Here is a 23,120-nt window from a genome sequence, read left to right on the forward strand (position 1 = left end):
AGTCCTTCCAATGAATGTTCAGGACTGATTTCCTTTAGGATGGACTGGTTGGATTTCCTTGCAGTCCAAGGGACTCTCAAGAGTCTTCTCCAACACCATAATTCAAAAGCATCAATTCTCTGGCACTCAGCTTTCTTTGTAGTCTGACTCTCACATCCATACGTGACTACTGGCAAAACTCAAGAAGATTAGCTTGAAGTTTAAAAAATAATTTTTACAGGCAAACAAAAGTAAAATAATACACATATGGGTATCTCTACAGTTCTCTAACTTCTGAGTTGATCTCTTTCTCAAGTAAGATATTAATAGATAAAATACTGTCCTCTGAAACAGTCTCATAAGGATTACATCCCCCTGGCACCCCACTCCAGTACTCTTCCCTGGAAAATCCCACGGATGGAGGAGCCTGGTAGACTGTAGTCCATGGGGTCGCTAAGAGTCGGGCATGACTGAGCGACTTCCCTTTCGCTTTTCACTTTCATGCATTGGAGAAGGAAATGGCAACCCACTCCAGTGTTCTTGCCTGGAGAATCCCAGGGACGGGGGAGCCTCGTGGGCTTCCGTCTATGGGGTTGCACAGAGTTGGACACGACTGAAGCGACTTAGCAGCAGCATGGCTCTCTGTATCTTTTACTCCCCTTTCTCTTACCTCTCTGGCATTTCTCAAAACTACCTTTTACCTTGATAACTGTAATTTTACCCATGTTTCCTCCACCATTTGGAATGTTCTTCTACCCACGATTATCCTTCAGCACTGGAAAAATCTCACTTATCCTTTAAAATTTATCTCATTTCATCTCTTTTTATTAGAGTTTTCCTTAACTGGTCTAGTTGATGTTCCTCAGAATTCTCATAATACTCTCACAATAGAGCTGATATTGAAGATATGGGCTTTGAAGTTAGAGGATATAGGCTGGAGTTCTGGATAAACACTGTGCTAGTTGTGTGATCTTGGACAAGTTACTATGTCTTTTAAACGTCATAATTTTTATATTCACATTGAGGTATATCAAGAACTTGGAAATGGAAAATGTGCTCATTCACATCTGACTCTTTGTCATCTCATGGACTGTCAGGAATACCAGGCTCCCATGCTCATAGGATTTTTCCTGGCAAGAGTACTGGAGTGGCTTGCCATTTCCTCCTCCAGTAGCTCTTCCTGACCCAGGGGCTGAACCCACAACTCCTGCATTGCAGGTGGATTCTTTACCACTGAGCCACCTGGGAAGTCCAACATAAAGAATTTAACTCCTAAGATTAAGTAATAAAATTAAGCATATAAAATACATTTTTCTTCCAATGTTTTAATAACAGAAAATGTGTTTCTTGAATTGATCATAGCATATTACATTTTTTGAAAGCAACTAGTGAAAATGGTCTCTAATCAAGCAAATAGACTGTGATACAGATATCATTAGGGGCCAGTAGTCATGACACTTAGATTCATATAGACCTTTTTTTCAGTGACTTTTTAAAATAAATGGTTAAAACTTGATAAATTCTACCATTTATTTTTATTCTTATAAATAAACCTTTTATAATTTTGTTTTTTTCACATATGTGAATATATATATAGCTGTACAGAGAAGGAATAAGCATTATCTATTGTTACAGCCTATCAACTAAGAGTGTGTCAACCTCCACCACCCGTACCCAATGCTGAAATTTTGACAGAAGATGATGAATTTGAAATAGGTAAAGTCTCTTAAATTACTTTCAAAGAAAGCATAGTTAACAAAAGTTTTGCTTAAAATTAATAAAAAAAAGAATAGTAGCAGCCTTTCTTAAACCTTCTTTCCCTGGATTGATGGGGATCGTTTAGAATTTGTAAGAATGGAAAACAGTGAAAAAGAGGCAAGGGAATGTTAGGTAAGAAAAAAGAATTCTGTATTTTTAGGATGTACAATTAGAAAACAGTACAGGAATCTGAGCCATATAACTATTCTGATAGTTATTTCCAAATTCTTATTTTGCTAACTTCCAACACTGTAGTCTTAACTATTGCTCTTCAAATTCAGGCATAAACTTGATATGTATAATAAATGATATGCAGGGTGTATTAGATGACATGTTTGACTTCCATATCCTTGAAAACAACTCATTATGCTCCATGTGATCATAAATAAAGTCCTTTTAAAACTGATTGGAAATTTAACCTCAATAATATCTTATAGTTTGAAAAATTATGTAAGAAAATAATGCATCTTAATGTAACATAATAAATTTCATCATTATCTATTAATATTAATTTTGGTTGAGAAATGTAAGAAAATATCAATGACCAATGTGAATCTAATCTTGATAGCAGTAACTAGGAATCCTTTCAACAGCTTGATATATTTTGAATGAATATCTTACCTGTACCAACCAAATTATTCCTTACTACTATTGCTTATATATAATCAGATTGCCCCAGTACCAGTTTTACTGGTATTTATTCTTGGCTTCAGTTCCAATTGGTCAGTGCTCATGACTTACTAGTAGTTTAATATTCTGAATATCATCGCTGCTTGCAATAGAATTTTTATACTGATTGAAAATGACTGAAAGAAAAAATATTCAGATTTTATAACTGAACCATCTGTTTATTTTAACCATTACCTTGGTGCTTATCTGAAGCCCTTTCTGCCTGTTTTTTCAATAGGTGATATTATTAGATATCAGTGTCTTCCAGGATTTACTTTGGTTGGTAATGCAATTCTGACATGCAGATTAGGAGAACGACTCCAGATGGATGGTGCACCTCCTGTTTGTCAAGGTACCAATTCTTATCATTATTTTTTTCTAAGTATTTGTTTTATGTTTCAGTACTAACAAAATTGAGAAAACTCTATTTTATATAATTATTATATATTTAACTGACAGTAATTTAAAAATTATACTACTCATATATGGTGTTTTTCATTCCATTATTTATCAGATTTAACTAAACATTGTTTATTCATCTGAGGTTTAATTTTTCTAGTTTATCCCATAGTCACTTCAATTTATTTAAATTACTTTTGCTGTGAGGTTTGGAAGTGGAGATAGAAAACAAGAGAAACCACTTTAAATAAAGGTTCTAATGTGGATTGCAAGTAGCTTCTGTTCTAACAACTAGAATCATTAAACTTTATTGAGCACATATTAAGAATGAAGATCTAAGGGAATAAACAAAAGAAAAGTTGTAAATGGTCCCTGCTATGAAAGCAAAATGGTGTAAGGAATATGACAGCCATATAAGCTGTAGCATATAGTGGTAAGGTAGAATCATATAATTTTAAACTGTTTATATGAGAGGGAAAGCTTGATGGAGGCATTACTCCCTTAGTCATGGGTTCTGAATAACAAATGATACTTACTTTGGTAGAACTGAGCTAGCAAAAGAGTTAGCCAAGAAACAGAGGTATATGCAAAGACACAGAAATGAAAGATGATGAGATGCAGACTTCAAGGAATTCAGTGTTACAAGGACAAGACCATGATGGGTCTTGAATGATGTGCAGGGATTTTGATGTTCAAGAATCATGTATTATTAACTTGTGTAGCTCCTAGGGCCATAATAGTGCCTAATACACCTGACAACCCACTCTAGTCCTCTTACCTGGAAAATCCTATGGATGGAGGAGCCGGTCAGGCTACAGTCCGTTGGGTAGCAAAGAGTCGAACATGACTGAGTGACTTCTCTTTCTTTTTTTCTTTTTTTTACATAGTAATTAATTATAAATATTGGTTAATTTGAGTAAAATTTATTTTGATTATCCCTCCCCAGATTTTCTTGAATTGCTTCCTTCACTGGGGTTTATTCCTGAGAAATAAAAATCAATTTTCTATGCAGTATCTTAACTCTTATAATGATAAAGCAAAAATTCTGTTTATTATTTCAAACATGCTGTCAGTAGGAAGAAATGTTTGATTTTTCTACCTCTATGGAGTCCTTAGAAGAAGATAGGGGCTCTTAAGGCATCAAGAAAGAAAAGATGAGTTTGGAGGTATAACTAGCACCAGTATAAGAATTTCCCTTGATCTTAATCAATGATTTTTTAGGCCATCTTAGTGTTAGTTGTTAATTCTGAAGTCTATCACCTATATTCCTGAATGAACAAGCAATTACATATCAAGATTTCTTCCTTGACCCAATATATAAGTTAATTGTGAGCTCTTGGAGAACAATACTTCTTATTTATATCTAGATCCAAATTCAGCATTATTTTTAATTAAAAAAAACAATTTTGTTAACCTGGTTATTTGAGTCCCTCATATCTCAAGACTTTCAATATCTTATTTCTAAAAGCAGAATTTCCTGTAGTAAGTGTGTCTCCTATTTTATCTGCTGTGGAGAATACAAAAAAGGAGACAATCAATGTTTGTTTCATAATAACACTATGGATACTAGCTAAAGTTAATTATCCCTCAGAATGAGTTTAGACAGTTACTATATTAATTAATTGACCTAACACTTAGGCAAAAAAATCTGAGTTTAAATATTTGTTTAGGGACTTCCTGGGTCCAGTGGTTAAGATTCCATGTTCCCAATGCAAGGGGAAGAGGTTTGATCTGGGGAAATGAGATCCTGCCACACAGTATGACCAAAAATATATATATTTTTTCTTCAATTGAATTAATTCACAATCCTGCTAAACAATTGTCATTCATTTGAAATCTGTTGTAACTAATCTATACTGATTTTATTAATAATTTATTTTAAATTATTTTACTTTTTCACTTCTCATAAAAGAGGCTACTTCACTTTTGTTATTTCTCCCTGGATCCTCGTTAGTTCTTTATATCACACTTAAAACACAGAAAGCTTTTCTAAATATGATGTTCTTCAAAGGGTTTAATATAAATGAAATAGAATAGGTGATTAAGGCTTCCCTGGTGGCTCAACAATAAAGAATCTGCCTGCCAATGCATGAGGCATAGGTTTGATTCCTGGGTTGGGAAGTTCCCCTAGAGAAGGAAATGGCAACCCACTCCAGTATTCTTGCCTGGAAAATTGCATGGATGGAAGATCGTCCATGGGGTTGCAGAGTCAGACACGACTTAGAAACTAAAACATGTATAGAGGGGAAAAATTGTATACACTTCTTAAAGTTGTGGTGACAAATAACAGAAAGTGCTTAACAGTATATTCTTGCTTTATATTGGTTAGTATGAGAATAGGTTAATTTTAGTATTTACAGTAAGTTATATCGAATTGTCTCAGTTTTTCAAATGTAATATGGAATATTTGTTCAGTTGAAAACACTGGGACCATTAAGACATACACTTGCTTTTCTGTAACAATAGCCTAAGAAGAAAGTTTAAAAAGCAAAGAAATTATAACCATAAAATTAACTAACTGCAATAATAGAAGCATACATTAAAAGGCACCAAGAAGAAAATAAGTAGATCTGCTTGGACTGATGGAGGAGAGATTCAAGAAGTATTTCACAGAGGATGAGACTTGGTCTGGGTTTTGAGGTGCCCAAATATTTCAAGTGTATCAGACGAGAGGAGGACATTTGAAACAGAAGCACTAACAGATATGCTGAATTGAGAAAATTATAGGTTATTCAGTATGTTTGGAGCATTCTGTTTCAGAGGAGGAACAGCAGAAAACAAAGCTGGAGAGGCATGCAGGGACTAACCTTGAAGGCTTTGAAGGTGCTGAATGGTTTTTATTGAGGGGTTGACATGTTCAGTAATACAGTTACCTAGCTAAATATTTCAGAAATATTAAATATCAGTAGCTGGGCACACACAACATAACCCTTTTCTTAAAACTTACTTGCCATATCTTTTAATTATCTATATCCTTTATTTCAATATGCCATAGATATATATTTATTAATCTTTATCTTTGACTCATTTTTTCCATTCCATTTCTAACCTTAAAATTTCTTTGTTTGTTCATTTGTTTATTTTACATATTTTTCACTTTGTAAAAAGCAAACATCATATTTCTCTTTTTAGACTGAGAATGATCCAATACTATTTGTTGAATTGTTACTTTTTAATTTTAAAATCATATCGAAGATGCAGACATCTCAGATTCAATAAGAGACATATAAGTAAAAAAAAAAGAAAGAAAACAGTTCTTAGATTAGCTATAGTATATTCTATAGTAAATATTCAAATATCTGTATATTAATTTATGGCAGAGTTTATTAGCTCAAGTTATTTCAAGTTATTAATTTGATTGAAGAACAATCATATGTTGCCATAATTTACTAGTGTATTATACTTTGGAGATGCCGTTGATATATTGTTATGAAATGAACAGCTTATGCTTTGTCTTACCTTTTTGGTCTGGAAAGGTAACTAGTGACCCCAAATTGTTTTAAATCCTCATGGTTTAAGGATATTCCTGAGATTAGAGAAGTAGCTTTGTCTGGAATGAATACTCTGAGGTAGGGCAACTTCCTGTCTGTCCTCACATACCTGAGTGAATGAAAGTTTGAGGACAAAAGAAAAAATTAAGAAGGAAAAGGACTTAGATAAGAGAGGCAGAGGGAAAAGAACATAAGAAGATGAAGAAAGGGAAATAATATAAAGATAGAGAGGGAAGTAAATGCCTTATCTTTTAATTATCTATATATTTATATTTATTAATCCAGAAAGAAAATGGTTCTCCCATGTAATAAAAAGGAAATTAATATTATTCAATTTTGGGACATTGCTTCATTTTTTTAACTGCAAGCTTACTATACAAGTTGTCATTTTATACACATAGTTCAAAGTTTTGTTTCCTTTATTGTTATTTAACATAGAAACAGAATATCCGGTATTTAAAATGCAGTTTTCACTTAAGTCTGAAACATGAGCATTATCTAATGATACATTTTTTTCTGACAGTGCTCTGTCCCGCCAATGAATTACGCCTGGATTCTACGGGAGTCATATTGAGCCCTGGATATCCTGACAGTTACCCAAATCTTCAAATGTGTGCCTGGAGCATTTCTGTGGAAAAAGGATATAACATCAGCATGTTTGTAGAATTCTTCCAGACAGAAAAAGAATTTGATGTTCTTCAGGTGTATGATGGTAACCATAGGTTATATTTACTGGATATTCACAAATTCAATTCAAATGCTCTATGTATACATTCAGGCCTTCAATATAAACAACTGCCTATATGACTTTATTTTACCTTATGGATAATTTTAGAAGTAGCAACATCAAACTTACCTATATACCATATGAAAATTGCACTTAGCTTGATCATTTTGTTATGAATGTAGCTGCTTTAGCTATGGAATTAAAATGTGTAAACAAACACGTTATGTTATTGTTGAAGTAAATTGGTCCTGGATGAATTTCACCATATTTAGTACTATTCTAAATATATGAAATACTAAACATAAATACTTTATGTTGTTATATCTAAATTGTATTATTTTCTTTCTGAAGGACCAAATATTCAAAGTCCAGTGCTTGTTTCACTCAGTGGGGATTATTCATCTGCTTTTAATATAACAAGCAATGGTCATGAAGTATTCCTTCAGTGGTCAGCAGATCATGGCAATAACAAAAAAGGCTTCCGGATAAGATATATAGGTATGTGATGCTTATAACTTCAGTGCAGACCTCACCTGCATCCTCGGTATGCTTGTGATTAAGGAGCACAGACACAGATACTATTCAGTTAGGTATGACTCTGAATCATGATTCCTCTACTGACATTTCTTGAGTTATTTATATAACATTTCTGTCCCTCTGTTTCCTTATTATAGTGGTAAACGGTACTATGTCTTTCACATAATTTTTGAAATAATTAAAAGCACTTAAAGTATTTAACTTAATTATAAACTTTGATACTTTAAGTGTTTATTTTCCCAAGAGAAGTTTCCCTTGAACACTCAAAAAATAATAGTATTGCTCAATTGTGTGTATCTGATCTATTTAATATATAAATAACTCCTTTAATAAGTTTAAACAAAAGATAAACATAGAATTGTAAAAATCTTTGTTTTCATCATTGCCCACTGATTTATGATACTTTCTAAAATATTTTAAATATTAAAATACAAAATGATGAATAGTTCACTTAAAACCTTTTAGTTTTAAAAAAATTAATTGTTTTTTCATCATTGCTTTTCACTGAGTAATAGTGAAAAAGATGAGGGCTGAAAATTCTTAATATCAAGATGAAATAGCTTTTTCTATATGCCTTCCTGTTTATGAAGTCTACTGATACTGAACCCCAAATTTTCCTGTTGATAAGTGTATATGGTTTTCCATTATGCAAAGATTATATCCCTTTTCTTTATTACCATCCTAAGTCATGTCAGAGGCCATGAGTATGTGCTCAGAAACAAAACACTTCAGAACCAGTCAGTCATCTCTTTCTTTAGTGTTCAGATCATGTCTCCTGAAGCCATGGATCATTGCAAATCAGTTCTACTGAAAATTACTTTCTTAAATATTTTATAAATTATTCTGACACAATTGTAGACATAAGCTTAAATAAATTTGATTCTAGTTTTAAAGGTAAATTGTTGAATTTTACTCATTTATATAAATTTGCATGTATAGTATAAAATATGCAAATATAATATTTTTCTCTACTTTGATTTTAAAATTATAAGCTGATAGTTTGTCAACAATGTGTCTTTCCATATTAGAAGTAAGTTGTTACTGACATTACATGATAGCATATTTATAATTTTTATCCTATAATAGATATCTATTGTTTGAAATATTATTAGGCATGCATGCAAAGGAGAAATATTTAAAGACTGAAATATGTACCCAAGTCATTCTTAATACTTTTTCATATTTGAATCAAAGTTTCTATCATATGAACTTTATATATATATTTTTATTAAAGCTGTGCCCAGACTCTATTTAAAAAGTCAGAACATTAAGTTGTGTTTTTAATGATGATAATAACTTAAAGGGAAACTATTTAAATCCAACAATTATAAGCATTAGATTTACCATATTAAAGACTATATTAAAGACTTATTTATGTTGATCTTCATGACAAAGTTGGACATAAATATAATGAAAACATCATTTTTAGCCCTAAGAACGACTTGACATATTGAGTACATATTTTGCCTTTAGAGAATGACAGGTTATGACACATATATTCTAAATCCATCTCTTTCTTACTATTTACCCCTAAAGTCTCATTTTTTCTCAGATGAATACATTGAAGTTTCAAAGGGTAAATGGATCCTGCCAGGCTGAATAGTCTCAAAAGTACATGTATATGAAAAAGCCAGTTGACATTATCTTTTGACATTTCAGACTTCAGGAGATGAAAAAAGTTTTATTTTATTGGCATTTTTTATCACCATATGTAAGCACTCTTGACAGCATGGAAACTCTTTAATAAACTGGGAGAGAGGATTATGAAATGTGGAGGGGTCTATTTTAGACATCCACCAAAATGAAATGCATACCCTAACATGACATAGGTGTCTGGAGATAATTTCAAAGTGACATGTAGATACATGCTTTAAAATATTACTACCCAAACTGTGGCATATAGGCCTTTCAAATGACAGGAAATAATACCATTCCAAAATTCAATGAAGTATTTGTATGGCTTTTGAACCTTCAGGGTGTTACAAAAGTATAATATATTTCAACTTAGGAGACATCTTCAGTGACAATAAGAATTTTTAAAAAGTCCAGAAATAGTTATGTCTCCTAAAGGTTATGTCAATAGATTGTCAGGTGGATGGAAGATAATATGATGTCCATATGAAGTAAAATTCACCTAGATGGCAATTGAATTGACCAGTTTTTATGAACTAGTATTATTATATTTTTATAACTGGATTGTAAAGAGTTTCTGATTCATTAGTTATACAGTGATTTTTATTTTCTTTTAAAAAAGCTTTCTACTGTAGTACACCAGAATCCCCACCTCATGGATACATTATCAGTCAAACAGGAGGACAGCTAAATAGTGTGGTCCGCTGGGCCTGTGATCGAGGATTCCGACTTGTCGGGAAAAGCAGTGCTGTGTGCAGAAAGTCTGCCTATGGGTATCACGCATGGGATGCACCGGTCCCTGCTTGTCAAGGTGAAGTATATTAACCAAAAATGGCACACTGATAAAAGATTAACCTCGTTTAGCGTTTTCATTTAGATTGCTGAAACTTCTAAAATTATAAATATTCAGATGCATATTATAGATATCTCTAAGGAAACTAAGGCTTGAAAACACAGGCTGATAAATTTGAGGAGCATGTGACACACTGTTTTATAATGTTTCATTTGTTGTTATGTGATTTATGTCTTTACTCTCTCCATTTATATGCATACCGTACTCATACATCTACCATCTCGTCACTTAGCTGTCAGAAATGAATGACCCGGAGCTGGATTTTGTGTTAGTGTAGAATCTGCAGGGAGAAAAGAGAGGGAAAGATGGCCAAGGTCACTGAAAACATTCACTCTCAAGTGTGCAAAAATGTGTTCTCAGTGCAACAAATGTAAAAGAAAATGGAAAATGTAGCCAATGACCACATTATTTTTTTTTTCACTGTTTAGCTAACTTGACAGAAATGACTTTCATTTTGTTAAAAATCAAGGCATACTCTGATTGTGCAATGCAAAAGAATGACAAATCAACAAATGGAATATTTTAGAGCTTTGGACTAGGTCCAAAAATGTTTTTAAAAGTAGTTGAGTCTCTTACTAGGTATAGTCAAAAAGATAAGTTTAACAGTTCCACAGGAAGATGTAATCTCATTGGACTTTGACAGTCTTAAAACATATCATATTATTTTGCAATATCAAATTTAAATTTATATTTGATTTATTTTACCCAGCATATGAAAGCATATATAGCAATTGTGAAGCCTCACATTAAAAATGCAAAGCACTTTTAATAAATAATGGGTGTTACCTCTAATTTACCTATTGAAGGCAATTTATATAAAGAAATAAAATATAAAACAAATCAATTAAAATTTAAAATTTGATAACAACAAGCTGAAATGAACAAAGATTTGATATTACCAGATAACTGAAATGGTTTCTTTTACTTGTTAAATTGTGATCTCTAATTCATGAAAATATAGCTTTCATCCGTTCAGTTCAGTTCAGGGGCTCAGTCGTGTCCGACTCTTTGCGACCCCATGAATCACAGCACACCAGGCCTCCCTGTCCATCACTAACTCCCGGAGTTCACTCAAACTCACGTCCTTCCAGTCAGTGATGCCATCCAGCCATCTCATCCTCTGTTGTCCCCTTTTCCTCCTGCCCCCAATCCCTCCCAGCATCAGAGTCTTTTCCAATGAGTCAACTCTTCACATGAGGTGGCCAGAGTACTGGAGTTTCAGCTTCAGCATCACTCCTTCCAAAGAACACCCAGGGCTGATCTCCCTTAGAATGGACTGGTTGGATCTCCTTGCAGTCCAAGGGAATCTTAAGAGTCTTCTCCAACACCACAGTTCAAAAGCATCAATTCTTCAGTGCTCAGCTTTCTTCACCGTCCAACTCTCACATCTATACATGACCACAGGAAAAACCATAGCCTTGACTAGATGGACCTTTGTTGGCAAAGTAATGTCTCTGCTTTTCAATATGCCATCTAGGTTGGTCATAACTTTTCTTCCAAGGAGCAAGCGTCTTTTAATTTCTTGGCTGCAATCACCATCTGCAGTGATTTTGGAGCCCCCCAAAATAAAGTCTGACACTGTTTCCATTGTTTCCCCATCTATTTGCCATGAAGTGATGGGACCAGATGCCATGATCTTCGTTTTCTGAATGTTGAGCTTTAAGTCAACTTTTTCACTCTCCTCTTTCACTTTTATCAAGAGGCTTTTTAGTTCCTCTTTACTTTCTGCCACAAGGGTGGTGTCATCTGCATATCTGAGGTTATTGAGATTTCTCCCAGCAATCTTGATGCCAGCTTGTGCTTCTTCCAGCCCAGTGTTTCTCATCATGTACTCTGCATATAAGTTAAATAAGCAGGGTGACCACATACGGCCTTGTCATACTCCTTTTCCTATTTGGAACCAGTCTGTTGTTCCATGTCCAGTTTTCATAGATATATAGAAAAAAGTGAGAACTAAAAAACTGTTTCTTTATTTTATTGATGCAGAAACATTAATTACTTATTAGATAGTGGGTTACCAACATTGAAGGCACTGACTTCTTGTCGAATAGATACATTTAATAAACTGTCAAAACTTCTGCTTTTCTTTGACCAATGAATAGCAAATGTATTTATACATTTCTAGTATTTCATATGGATTTAAAGTAAACATTTAAATGCTCTGAACTTTGAACAATTAAATATCAGTTATCAATAATTATTCATGTATATAATTAATCTTTAAGAAAACTTTAGTGAAAACAGTTAACTATTGGTTAAAATAAAAAATTATACTGAAGTTTCTGAAATTTTGACATTGTTTTGTAATGTTAGCACTATAATTTCATTGTGTTTTTTGGTGTATAATATGACATTTATATATAGAGCCTTTTTTATTGTTCTTGACTTTAAATTTTTCTATAATTACAAAAGATAAATCAAAATGTAGCTGGAAAAAGGACATTTTACATAGTAAAGTGATAAACTATTTATATTAGTAACTCAAAGAATCATTTCCCAAATCGACCCTTGATTTTCATTGCAACAAGTTTAAAAGATTATTTTATAAAAAATTTTATTGCATGTGACCTATCTGTATTTGGATATAACTAATTAAAATGAAATTGCTAAATATCATTGGAAAGAGCTATATACACTATACAATTTTGTTGTTGCTATTGTTCCAAATTTGTTTTGCATTCTTCAGTCACTTTTATTCTTTCTTGTCTCTTCAGTCTCCTTATACATCCTTGCATATTTTACTTGAGCTATGGTTAGACAATATGAACACAGTTAAAGATAGAAAAAGTATTCTGTTGTCTCTATTCGGGTTTGGTTAGGTGTTTTATTTGTTTGTATATCAACTGATCATTCATTGACCCCTTGAATTAAATCATTATCATCCCTCTACACAATTGAATGTTGTACAGTGCAGTGTCCAGCACAGTGGGTGAGAAAGACTTGAAACGGGGTGAGCGCCTAATAAAACGACAGACAGATAATTTGGCATGCAGAGAGTCAGGGGGCCCTCCAGCTCTCCATGGCAGGAAGACAAAATGACTCCTTTCAGCCCGCACTTTTTTTGGTAGAAGTCATATGAAATCATTAGGAAATAGCTATTCTGGGGAGTTTGATCAGCACACCATAAAGAGGGAGTAAAGTTAAGGCTCTGCTGTTAATCAGGAACGTCTTATTTTGTGTTCATGGGGACGGCCGCAGGGGCAAGCAGTGAAGCGGAGCAGAAAGATGTCCTGCCCCAGGTGTGTCCAGTGGACATGCTTAGCGGGACAATCAGGAGGGCACAGTTTGCCACACCCCCGAGTCATGTGGTGGGTTCTGGTCTCTGCTCTGCCAGGCTGCAACAGTGCAGGGTTATGTAGAAACAGTCACTTTATATTCCCTGTTTTCACTTTTAATTTGTGATTTTTGAGAGCTCTGGAGAGAAGCCTCTGACAATCACTCAGTGATGAAGATTCTTCTGAACTATGTTTTTCTTTTTTTAGCTAAGAACTTAAATTGTAATGTATTTACAGGCATATTTGTTTTATCATTTTAGTATGTTGTCTTTTTTTTTCAGTTCTGAAATATAGTCATTTTTTACTAACCATGTGTATAAAATCTATACTATTTAAATTTCATTGTTACTTTGCTATAAGTTTAATCTACACCATCCCAACAATTTGCAGTAAACAGTCTTCAGTAGGGATTCAGTGCGGATGGTTTGTTAAAAATTGAAATTCCCAGAAGTCCTAAGTGGAAATACTAACATTGCTTTAATAGACATCAGGGAATGATTTATGTTTGCAGCACTATTTTAGAGGTCTATAATTAGATAGCTGGGATAATAACATAATTATATGAGATTGCTTATATAATTTATTAAATCAAAATTACTTTTCTGTTTATAATTTGTAAGTTATTAAATTACAAAAGATCAAACTATTCAACAGTAGGGGGTCTGCCATTTAATTCTGAGAATTTTTTATAGGTTTAGCTAAGATTACGTTTTGTTTTTTTTAAACTTTGTAGTCAATTTGCATGGATTAATCAAAATTAAATACCTAAGTGAAGGGCTTTAGATTGAAATGAGAGACAGGTAAGTAGAATACAACTTTTATAAATATTCCAATGAAACTCACATTTTTCTGTTCTTTTCATATGAGAAAAATATAGTAAGTCCAAAATGTCTTATGTAAAATCAATAAAATGAGCTATTTCAGAAATTAGAAATTTTATGACCAGATGTCATAAATAACTCCAGCTGGTTCAAGTCTATGCCCATATTCAAATATATTAATCTTTCTTCAGATGGATGAATATTTATACTGAATATTATATATAAAAGATACAGAGAATCTCATTTAGGGTTTGTCTGCCAAATATATTCTTTGAAAATTTATTTTTTTTCTTTTTGGAGATGCAGATTGTGGACATGTAGAGCACAGACTGGAAGCAACTGACTTTAGGGGACTTCTATATAGACATTTTAACTTATGTGAAAATATCTTATATATAATAAACTATTTAAATACAAATCTATACTGTGAATAGCACCTTATGGTAAAACTAACTTTTATGTAAATTAGATTTATAAATATTTATAAATAAAAATCAAGACATCAAAGACATATCAGCAAAATGCAGAAATATCCAAACTACATTGAAAACAGTAAGTCCTGGCCCTGCATTTATTAGACATATCTATACACATCATATTCCATGAATGGTACCATTCATGGAGTTTGACTGGACCTAAGATAAGGTAATATCCAGCTTCCAGGTAAAAACTCCTGTTTTCCTCCTGCCCCAAATCCTCATGTGTGTTGGCTATCACCACCTGTAAACACTTCAGTCAAATTGAATAGAGCTAATTTGCTAGGTTCAGACATGAGTTAGCACTAATACACTCTATATTAACCTACCTTGCCTTCTCATATGATCTATAAACATGCTGATAATCATGCACACACTGACAAAAAACTCAGTAAGAAACTAAGAAAGAAAGTATTAATAATGTATGGATTCACCAATTTGAAAGCACTTTCAACACGAGTTTGAAATAAATGATTCTGAAAACATTATAGCTCAGAGAAGCATTTTGGGGAGATATTCTGAAATTGTTTCAGAGGAATTAATAAAATTCCAAATAGTTTTACATGCTTTACAGTTAATGACACAGCTGATTATTTTTCTGTTTCTTTTGTCTTCTATGTATGTATTTAATTTAGCAATTTCCTGTGGGATTCCTAAAGCTCCAACAAATGGAGGAATACTCACAACAGACTACTTGGTAGGAACTCGAGTTACCTATTTTTGTAATGATGGATATAGATTGTCATCTAAGGAGCTTACCACGGCCATATGTCAATCAGATGGAACTTGGAGCAATCATAACAAGACCCCTCGTTGTGTTGGTATGTATGTTAAGGAAATTTCATCACTTGTGTTTCTACTGGTATCTTATATGATTTAAAACTTTATGTATCAGACTCTAGAGCTCTTCCCTGAAGTGAAGTCTAAGAAATAAAAGTAAATTAAGCTGTCTTGTGCTATAAAGAACTAGCATATAGTGTAAGGACTTTTTACTCATTTTCAGAAGCTCTAAAATATATATGTCAAGAGAATAAAGTGACATTTTATTTTACATAAAATTTTTATTTACTTTGTAGAAAGGCATCCATCAGTTAGCATGTTTTCAATACATAGGCCTTTTGAAAAAATTTTTTAAGTTTGCATGAATGAAATTGTATTTAATACATTCAGTTCTGGCTTTTATAAACATAAATGATGCTGCTGAGATGATCCAAACTTTTTAATAATTGTCAAAATTCTTCATAGAGCTTACATTTAGAATATTTTTCATTGCTGTCATTAATACTGTAAAATAGATAAAATAATATTATATAATGGTTATTGAAAATAATTCACATAAAATATTTGATAGCAAAAGGATTGGAAATGTGTTTAAATAAGGTCTTTAATTTTTCTATATAAAACACTTATTTATTCTCCTTTAGTACTGACATTTCAACTTAGCTGTGATTTCATTTAAAATGGGATTGTTAAATTATTTGAAATGTTAACATAAAAGTGTCTAGTAATGCATGTACTTATGCTGAGCAAGTTTTGAATTAGCTGTTTATATTGACACTGGGAACTGAGTTCTGTTCATTCAGCAAAAGAGTGAATACTGAATACTCATAAACACACAGGCAAAGTTTATTTTAAAGGATAGAAATATAAAGTTCTTAGCACAGACACTGAGATGGGGTAAAGAGCCCCCAAAAGGCGTGAATAACAGCAGTTTATATCTTTATTAGAATTAATCTGTTCATTTTTGGTTGGCTCAGGGCCAGATATGTGTAATTTCTGACCAATCAGTTTAAATGTTACCATGTCCAGTTTGTCATTTTTATGAATTTTTGGGTCCCCCATTTTCTCAGTGTCTCCAGATACTATGATGCATCCATTGACTCTTTCTGAGGACCTCAGACAATTATTTAACGACCAAATATATGTTTAAGAGTTAATGGTCCACCTGGAGTTTTTCTTCTTGATGAACTGGACATAAATTAATATTGGTCTTGTCCTGAGTCTGCATGTTTTATGACCCTCTGGTCTAGTGAGGCATGCCTCTGAATGCCTGGAAACTGGAGCAAATATGGCTTTAGGCTAGTGAAGCAAAACATTCATATGAGAGAATTAAAATTGAAATTAGAAAGGAACAGAGCCTCTGACCCTACACTGACTGCCTAACAATTTCCACCTCAATATCACAAGTCTTGCATAAAAAGATCATTCTCATAAAACAGATTTTCTCAAACTATATAGTCCGTAATAGAGATTCTCGGTAAATGGAACAATATGTGCAAGTACTTTCAACTGTGAAATAGCATGACATGTTCAAGGAACTTCCAATAATACCATAGAGCTGAGGGAAAGATTAGCATGAAGAAAAAAATTACTGAAGACTTTTTATGGCTCAATAGTGACGGAAGTAAGGAAGTGATGAACTAAGAATGGAATAGACATGAGACATAATTAAGTAAAACAGACATGACTGACTTAGTAGTATTTATCTTGGTTTTTGTATAGTTGTTACATGTCCAAGTATCAATTCCTTTACTTTGGAACATGGAAGATGGAGAATTGTGAATGGTTCCCATTACGAATACAAAACCAAAGTAGTTTTCAGCTGTGATCCTGGTTATCATGGATTAGGTCCTGCTTCTATTGAATGTCTTCCTAATGGTACCTGGAGTTGGAGAAATGAAAGACCGTATTGCCAAAGTAAGTACACATTCCATTAAAATTATTTCATAAGCAGTCCTTGGTGAATGAATTACTTGATCACTTCTCTACACACTCTAGAACAATAATGAGGTAATATTAATTAAAAATAATTTATTCTCAAGTCATCTTAAAAACTTTGTAACTGTTTTTGTATTTGTAAATGCTTATTAAAAAGAGTCCTTGGATTCAGATATTCTTTGCTTAGATTCTAGGTCTGTCATTTATTAAAACAACTATGCACTGGTCTTAGCCCTTTACATGTATTATTTCAGTTATACCTTAGTTCCCATTCTATAAATCAGTTGCTATTATTATATTTATTTTACTAAAGAAGGAACTGTGCCCAAGAGTTTAATCATGTTATGTTACGTCATAGAGCCTATAAATGATGGAGAACTGGGCTTCAACCCAAGGATTCTAATGAAACCTCTGCCTTTTGGTGTTATTTAATGTTTATTCTGTTTGTTAGACTAGAAAATTACAGTAATGCCTTGTTGTTATTGTTCATTTGTTATGTCCAGTTCTTTGTGACCTCATGGACTGTAGCCTTCCAGGCTGTTCATGGATTTCTCTGTCCATGGATTTCCCAGGCAAGAATACTAGAGTGGCTTGTTATTTCCTTCTCCATAAGTTCCTCCCAGATCAGAGATTGAAAACATGTCTCCTGCATTGGCAGGCAGATTCTTTACCACTAAGCCACCAGGGAAGCCCACAGTAATACCTATCTCATACTTACTATTTACTATTTAATGGTGTTACATGTTGAAAATACCAGCTAGAACCTGATTCACAGCAGAAATTCAGTAAACATTTATTGAATCAAATTGAACATTTGAGTCATTCTATTTTCTTGCTTTCTTATAATAATACTATAAATGGCCAGTGTGTAAAGTAGATAAGCTAGCTGAACATAGAAAAATCAGTGGAAATATCTTGAACTTTATTTACTACATTTATTGGGTATTTACTTAGTGCCAGGAAATATATTAAGCTGAAAATTCATCCTTTTATTTCATGTTCATCACAATTTTAAGGTATTTATGATATAGACACATAATTTAGAAACAAACTAATAAAAACATCTGACATCTAAATGGATTATGGTGACTAAAATATTTAACAGATAACTCTAACAGATAACTGTCTATATGTAGTAAGTATACAAGTACCTAATAATAATTTACTTATGAATATTTGATTTATTTTCTTAATCTCCATATAAGTAAAGAATCTTGGGGTTGCCATTTTTATAATCATTGATGAATTAAATCTCAAAATGCATGTATAAGTTATATATTCGAAAACTATAGCATATGTATTTGTAAATTTTGCCTTATTCTCTTAGGTTTTCACCCAAGATCCTTCCCTTTCTTTGGTCTCATTGTTCTTCCATTTCAAATTCATTAAAAGGACATATGGGATAAGGATATTTCAAAGAGCTAGGAAAAAATGTATAACAGCAGCATTCGTTAAATCAAACATTGAACAAATATTTGTCTGGTTTCTTTGTGTTCTGTCCTTTATTATATAGAAAATTTTAAGTTCTACATAAGATCAGGTTCCTGCCCAGAAGTAAGAGTGGAGCAAAAATCAGAACCTAAAAATTACAGTTTATAGAGAAAATGGAAAGAACAGAATTTTTTTCTGGTACTTCATTTATTCATCTTTTACATTAAAATATTATAAATATCAGTGTTATTAACCCTATATTATAGCTTCTGCAAAGAATTGTTTGGGGGATTAGTTCAAAACAATCAATATATCTTAAATTTTACATGCAATTTTTCAAAGTTTGCAAATTTTCTATTTGTCTATCTAATAGTCTCCTAAAGCCTAGATATGAAAGCCAGACCTGGAGCCAGATAAAGGCTGGTGGTTAATTATTAAATTCTGGATTTAAACTGCTAGCTGTAAATTTTTATTTAGTGTTTATGGGCTCTGAAATCTTATTTAAGTTACTGATAAATCAGAGAAAGACTTTGGACTAATAAATTATCCTCCCTTTAATATTGCTGTTTTTTTTTTTTTTCATCACAACCTGCTGAGTGACCAGGTTGGCTAAGCAAAAAACACAAACAAAATCACATGTCATCACATGTCACTGTTACTTCCCTGGTGGCTCAGCTGATAAAGAATCCACTGGCAATGTGGGAGACCTGGGTTCAATCCTTGGGTTACGAAGATCCCCTGGAGAAGGGAATGGCTACCCACTCCAGTATTGTGGCCTGGAGAATTCCATGGACAGAGGATTCTGGCAGACTACAGTCCATGAGGTCCCAAAGAGTCAGACAAGACGGAGTGACTTTATTACATTACATGGGACCTCAAAGGAGAAAAACTTTAAATTATGTCATTTATTTTCTCTATACTTTCATGATCTTTCAAACATGTTTTGTAAATATCAAGTTTAATTGTCATATTTAATTGCAATTTTAATGGTCAAATCATAGGAATTCAGAATGTTGAAAACATGATTTTGTTACAAGTTCATGTTGACTGTATCTTTAGGATTTTTTATTATATTATTGTTTTCAAGTTATTTCCTGTGGAGAACTCCCAACCCCTCCCAATGGAAATAAGATTGGAACTCAGACTTCATATGGCTCAACGGCCATCTTTACCTGTGATTCAGGATTCATGCTTGTGGGCTCTGCTGTTCGGGAATGCCTTTCTTCAGGTCTTTGGAGTGGATCAGACACCAGATGCCTAGGTACAGATTTTTAAGTCATTTTAAGCAAACATTTTATTCTCCCTCTCAAAAGGCAGCCCTTTTTCATAAGAGTAACTTATATTCACTCAGTAAGGATGATAAAAACTGGATAATGTTTAACTTTTAAAATGTCTCATGGTAGAAAAGCTATTAAACAGATATCTCTTTTTTTAATTTATTTTATTTTATTTTTTAAAAAAATTATTTTTACTTTATTTTACTTTACAATATTGTATTGGTTTTGCCATACATTGACATGAATCCACCACGGGTGTATACAAGCTCCCAATCCTGAATCCCCCTCCCACCTCCCACCCCATATCATCTCTCTGGATCATCCCCATGCACCAGCCCCAAGCATCCTGTATCCTGTATCCTGTATTGAACATAGACTGGCACTTCGTTTGTTACATGGTAGTATACATGTTTCAAAGCCTACTAGTATTCCAAATGAGAATCTTAAGTCATTAAGGAAAGGCAGAAATTTTTCCCAGCATGGTGAGAATAAAAGGTGAAAACTAATTGCTGAAAGTTATATGTCTGCATGCTCCACTGAATTAAGCACTGTAGCTATTATTAATTCATTCTAAACCATCAATTCTCCTTTCACCTGTTCGCTTAAGGTAATGACTAAAGAAGAAAAACAATTTCCACATTTAACTTTCTCCCTTTTCCTAACAATTCAACATATGTAATATTACTTTTTACTAAAACTTGAAAATATATTTTTATTTATTATATATTATTATTATAAATAAAGTTTTTCATTATTTTAAAATATATGTAAGCTAACTTTAAAATACTCTATTTGATAACTCTCTGTCCTGATGAACTGCTATTGTATGCTATATGTTATTTATTGGATTTTGTATATAGAGGGTGGTTTTATTCACCTACTTAGAACCCTGATGCTGTTTTCTGGAATGATAAGGTGTAAGAGGAATGCTTATAAACAAACATTGACTCTCAGTCTATAAAGACAACATTCTTGCATAGGATATAGTGTTGACATCTAATATAAATTCAAAAGTGTGTCAGTAGGAGGAATGTGCTATTGCCAAATAAGCAGATCCTAGAAACTTATATTTTGAATTAATTTGAATAATGCACATAGCCCAGTCATTCTTCTCATGGTTGCAAACAACTTATCCTTATAGCCCCAGATACTTTTGGCTTAGAATGGTCCTAGAATGTGCTTATGATTGTTTAAATATAGTGTAGTTATTCTCAAACTCCCAGCATTTTATTATAAATTTTTCAGTTGAGAGACTTGATGAACACCCACATGCCTACTATCTAGAATGTACAGTTAAACACTTGTATTTTCATATCACATATCTATTCATCCTTTCATGCCTGTATTAACCCATAAATTCATTTTATTTTTGACACATTTTGAAATTGCCAGATGCAGTACACTTCATTTGTAAATATTTCTATATACATATAAGCTAGCTAGAGTTCAATATTTGCTTATGGTTCTTTTTTTTTTATGTTGGCAAGTGTACAGTGCCAGAAATACACTTGGTGCATTTTGACAGCTGTGTACTCCTATATAACTAAAACTACTCAGTAGTTACAGAACATTACCATTAGCTCAGAAAGGTTCCTTGTGACCCTTCATAGTCAATTTGCAGCTCTCCTCCCCTACACCCTGAGATAGCTGTTCTGTTTTTTTCACCATACGGTAGTTCTTCCTGTTCTAGAAATTCATGTGAATGGAATCCTAAGTTTTGTACTCTTTTTGTGTAAGGTTTCTTTCATTCTGTTTCAATTATGTTTTTGTGTTTATCAGTAATTTTTTTTTTAATCTCTAAGTAGAATCTCCTTGTCTTGACCATTCCCCTACTGATGGTCAGTCATATGGACTCTATCCACTTTGGGGTGATTATGAATAAAGTTGCTATGGACATTTGCATAAAAGTCTTTTTGTGGACACATCTATTAATTTCTGGTGTATACTCTGGATTGAAATTTCTAGAAGAGTTCTAGTTGTCTCACATTTTCTCTATCATATGGTATAGCTAGTTTTTAAATTTTATTCATTTTTTGGCAGTCATAAAGGTATCTTGCAAAATTTAACTTGCACTATCTTGATGACGACTGATCAAGTACAGTTTCCTGGGCTTATTGGCCATTCATAAATTTTCCTTTGTGAAATTCTAAGTATCTTACAAATTGCCTTTTATTATGGGTTATAGGAGTTCTTTACATATTGATTTTTTTTTAATAATTTCTCCCCGCCTATTATTTGCCTATTCACTCTTAATGGTGTCTTAATGAGCAGAAGTTTTCAATTTTTATAAAATCTATTCTCTCTCTCTTTTTTTTCTTTCTAGTTATTACTTTCTGTCTCTAGTTTAGGAAACCTTTGTTCAATCATAAGTCACAAAGATTTCATTTCATATATTTTCCTAGCGTTTTTGCATTTTTGGTATTACTTTATATCTACAACTTATTTTTAATTTGTTGTTTTATATATCATGAAGTAAGGCTGAGGGTTTTTCTTTGCTTGTTTGTTTTCCAGAAAGATATCTGCCACTTCAAATTTGTTCTTATATTTCAAGATTACTTTGGATAATCCATGTCCTTTGTGTGTTCATATATGTTTTAGAATTAGCTTATTTTTTTATTTTTAAAATGCCTGGTAAGATTATGATCACAATTACATTCAATGTATAAATCATTGGGGAGAATTGGCATCTAACAACATTAAGTCTTCTACTTTCTGAACATGGTGAAGTTAGTATATTTATTCACTTATTAAGATCTTTTTTTTTTTTGCAATAGGAAATTTCTATCATAGAGATCATGTATACCTATTGTTAAATTTATTCAGCAGTATTTTTTGTGTGTTTACACTGTTATATGAAATTGTTCATTACTAATTGCATTTCTAATTGTTTTCTATTATAAAAATTATTTAAATTATTTATCCTAGTATCCTGCAGCTTTCATTCACCTATTAGTTATGGATTTTCTTAAAACAGCATTGTCTATGTGTATGTCATGAGCATAAAATATAAGAGTTTTACTTTTTTTGTCTTCTCCATTATGTTTTTCCTTTATTCCTTTATATTAGTATAGCCCACC

General features: G+C 32.6%; 1 protein-coding gene across 3 annotated transcripts in view; it reads left to right on the plus strand.

Annotated features, from left to right (window-relative positions):
* The window catches only part of LOC120878903 (CUB and sushi domain-containing protein 3-like), a 1,427,768-nt gene that overhangs the window by 1,328,758 nt on the left and 75,890 nt on the right, over positions 1-23,120 (plus strand). For 2 of the 3 annotated variants that reach the window (XM_040261811.1, XM_040261813.1), the window contains 8 exons: positions 1,615-1,695; positions 2,645-2,758; positions 6,820-7,008; positions 7,375-7,521; positions 9,815-10,003; positions 15,253-15,438; positions 17,120-17,314; positions 19,854-20,027. In XM_040261811.1, the coding sequence (XP_040117745.1) occupies positions 1,615-1,695; positions 2,645-2,758; positions 6,820-7,008; positions 7,375-7,521; positions 9,815-10,003; positions 15,253-15,438; positions 17,120-17,314; positions 19,854-20,027 (1,275 nt within the window). The remainder of the gene's footprint in view (positions 1-1,614; positions 1,696-2,644; positions 2,759-6,819; positions 7,009-7,374; positions 7,522-9,814; positions 10,004-15,252; positions 15,439-17,119; positions 17,315-19,853; positions 20,028-23,120) is intronic. The other variant, XM_040261812.1, reaches the window with a different exon arrangement.

Source organism: Oryx dammah, unplaced genomic scaffold (genome assembly GCF_014754425.2).
Source record: "Oryx dammah isolate SB20612 unplaced genomic scaffold, SCBI_Odam_1.1 HiC_scaffold_19, whole genome shotgun sequence".
In the NCBI taxonomy this organism is placed as follows: domain Eukaryota; kingdom Metazoa; phylum Chordata; class Mammalia; order Artiodactyla; family Bovidae; genus Oryx; species Oryx dammah.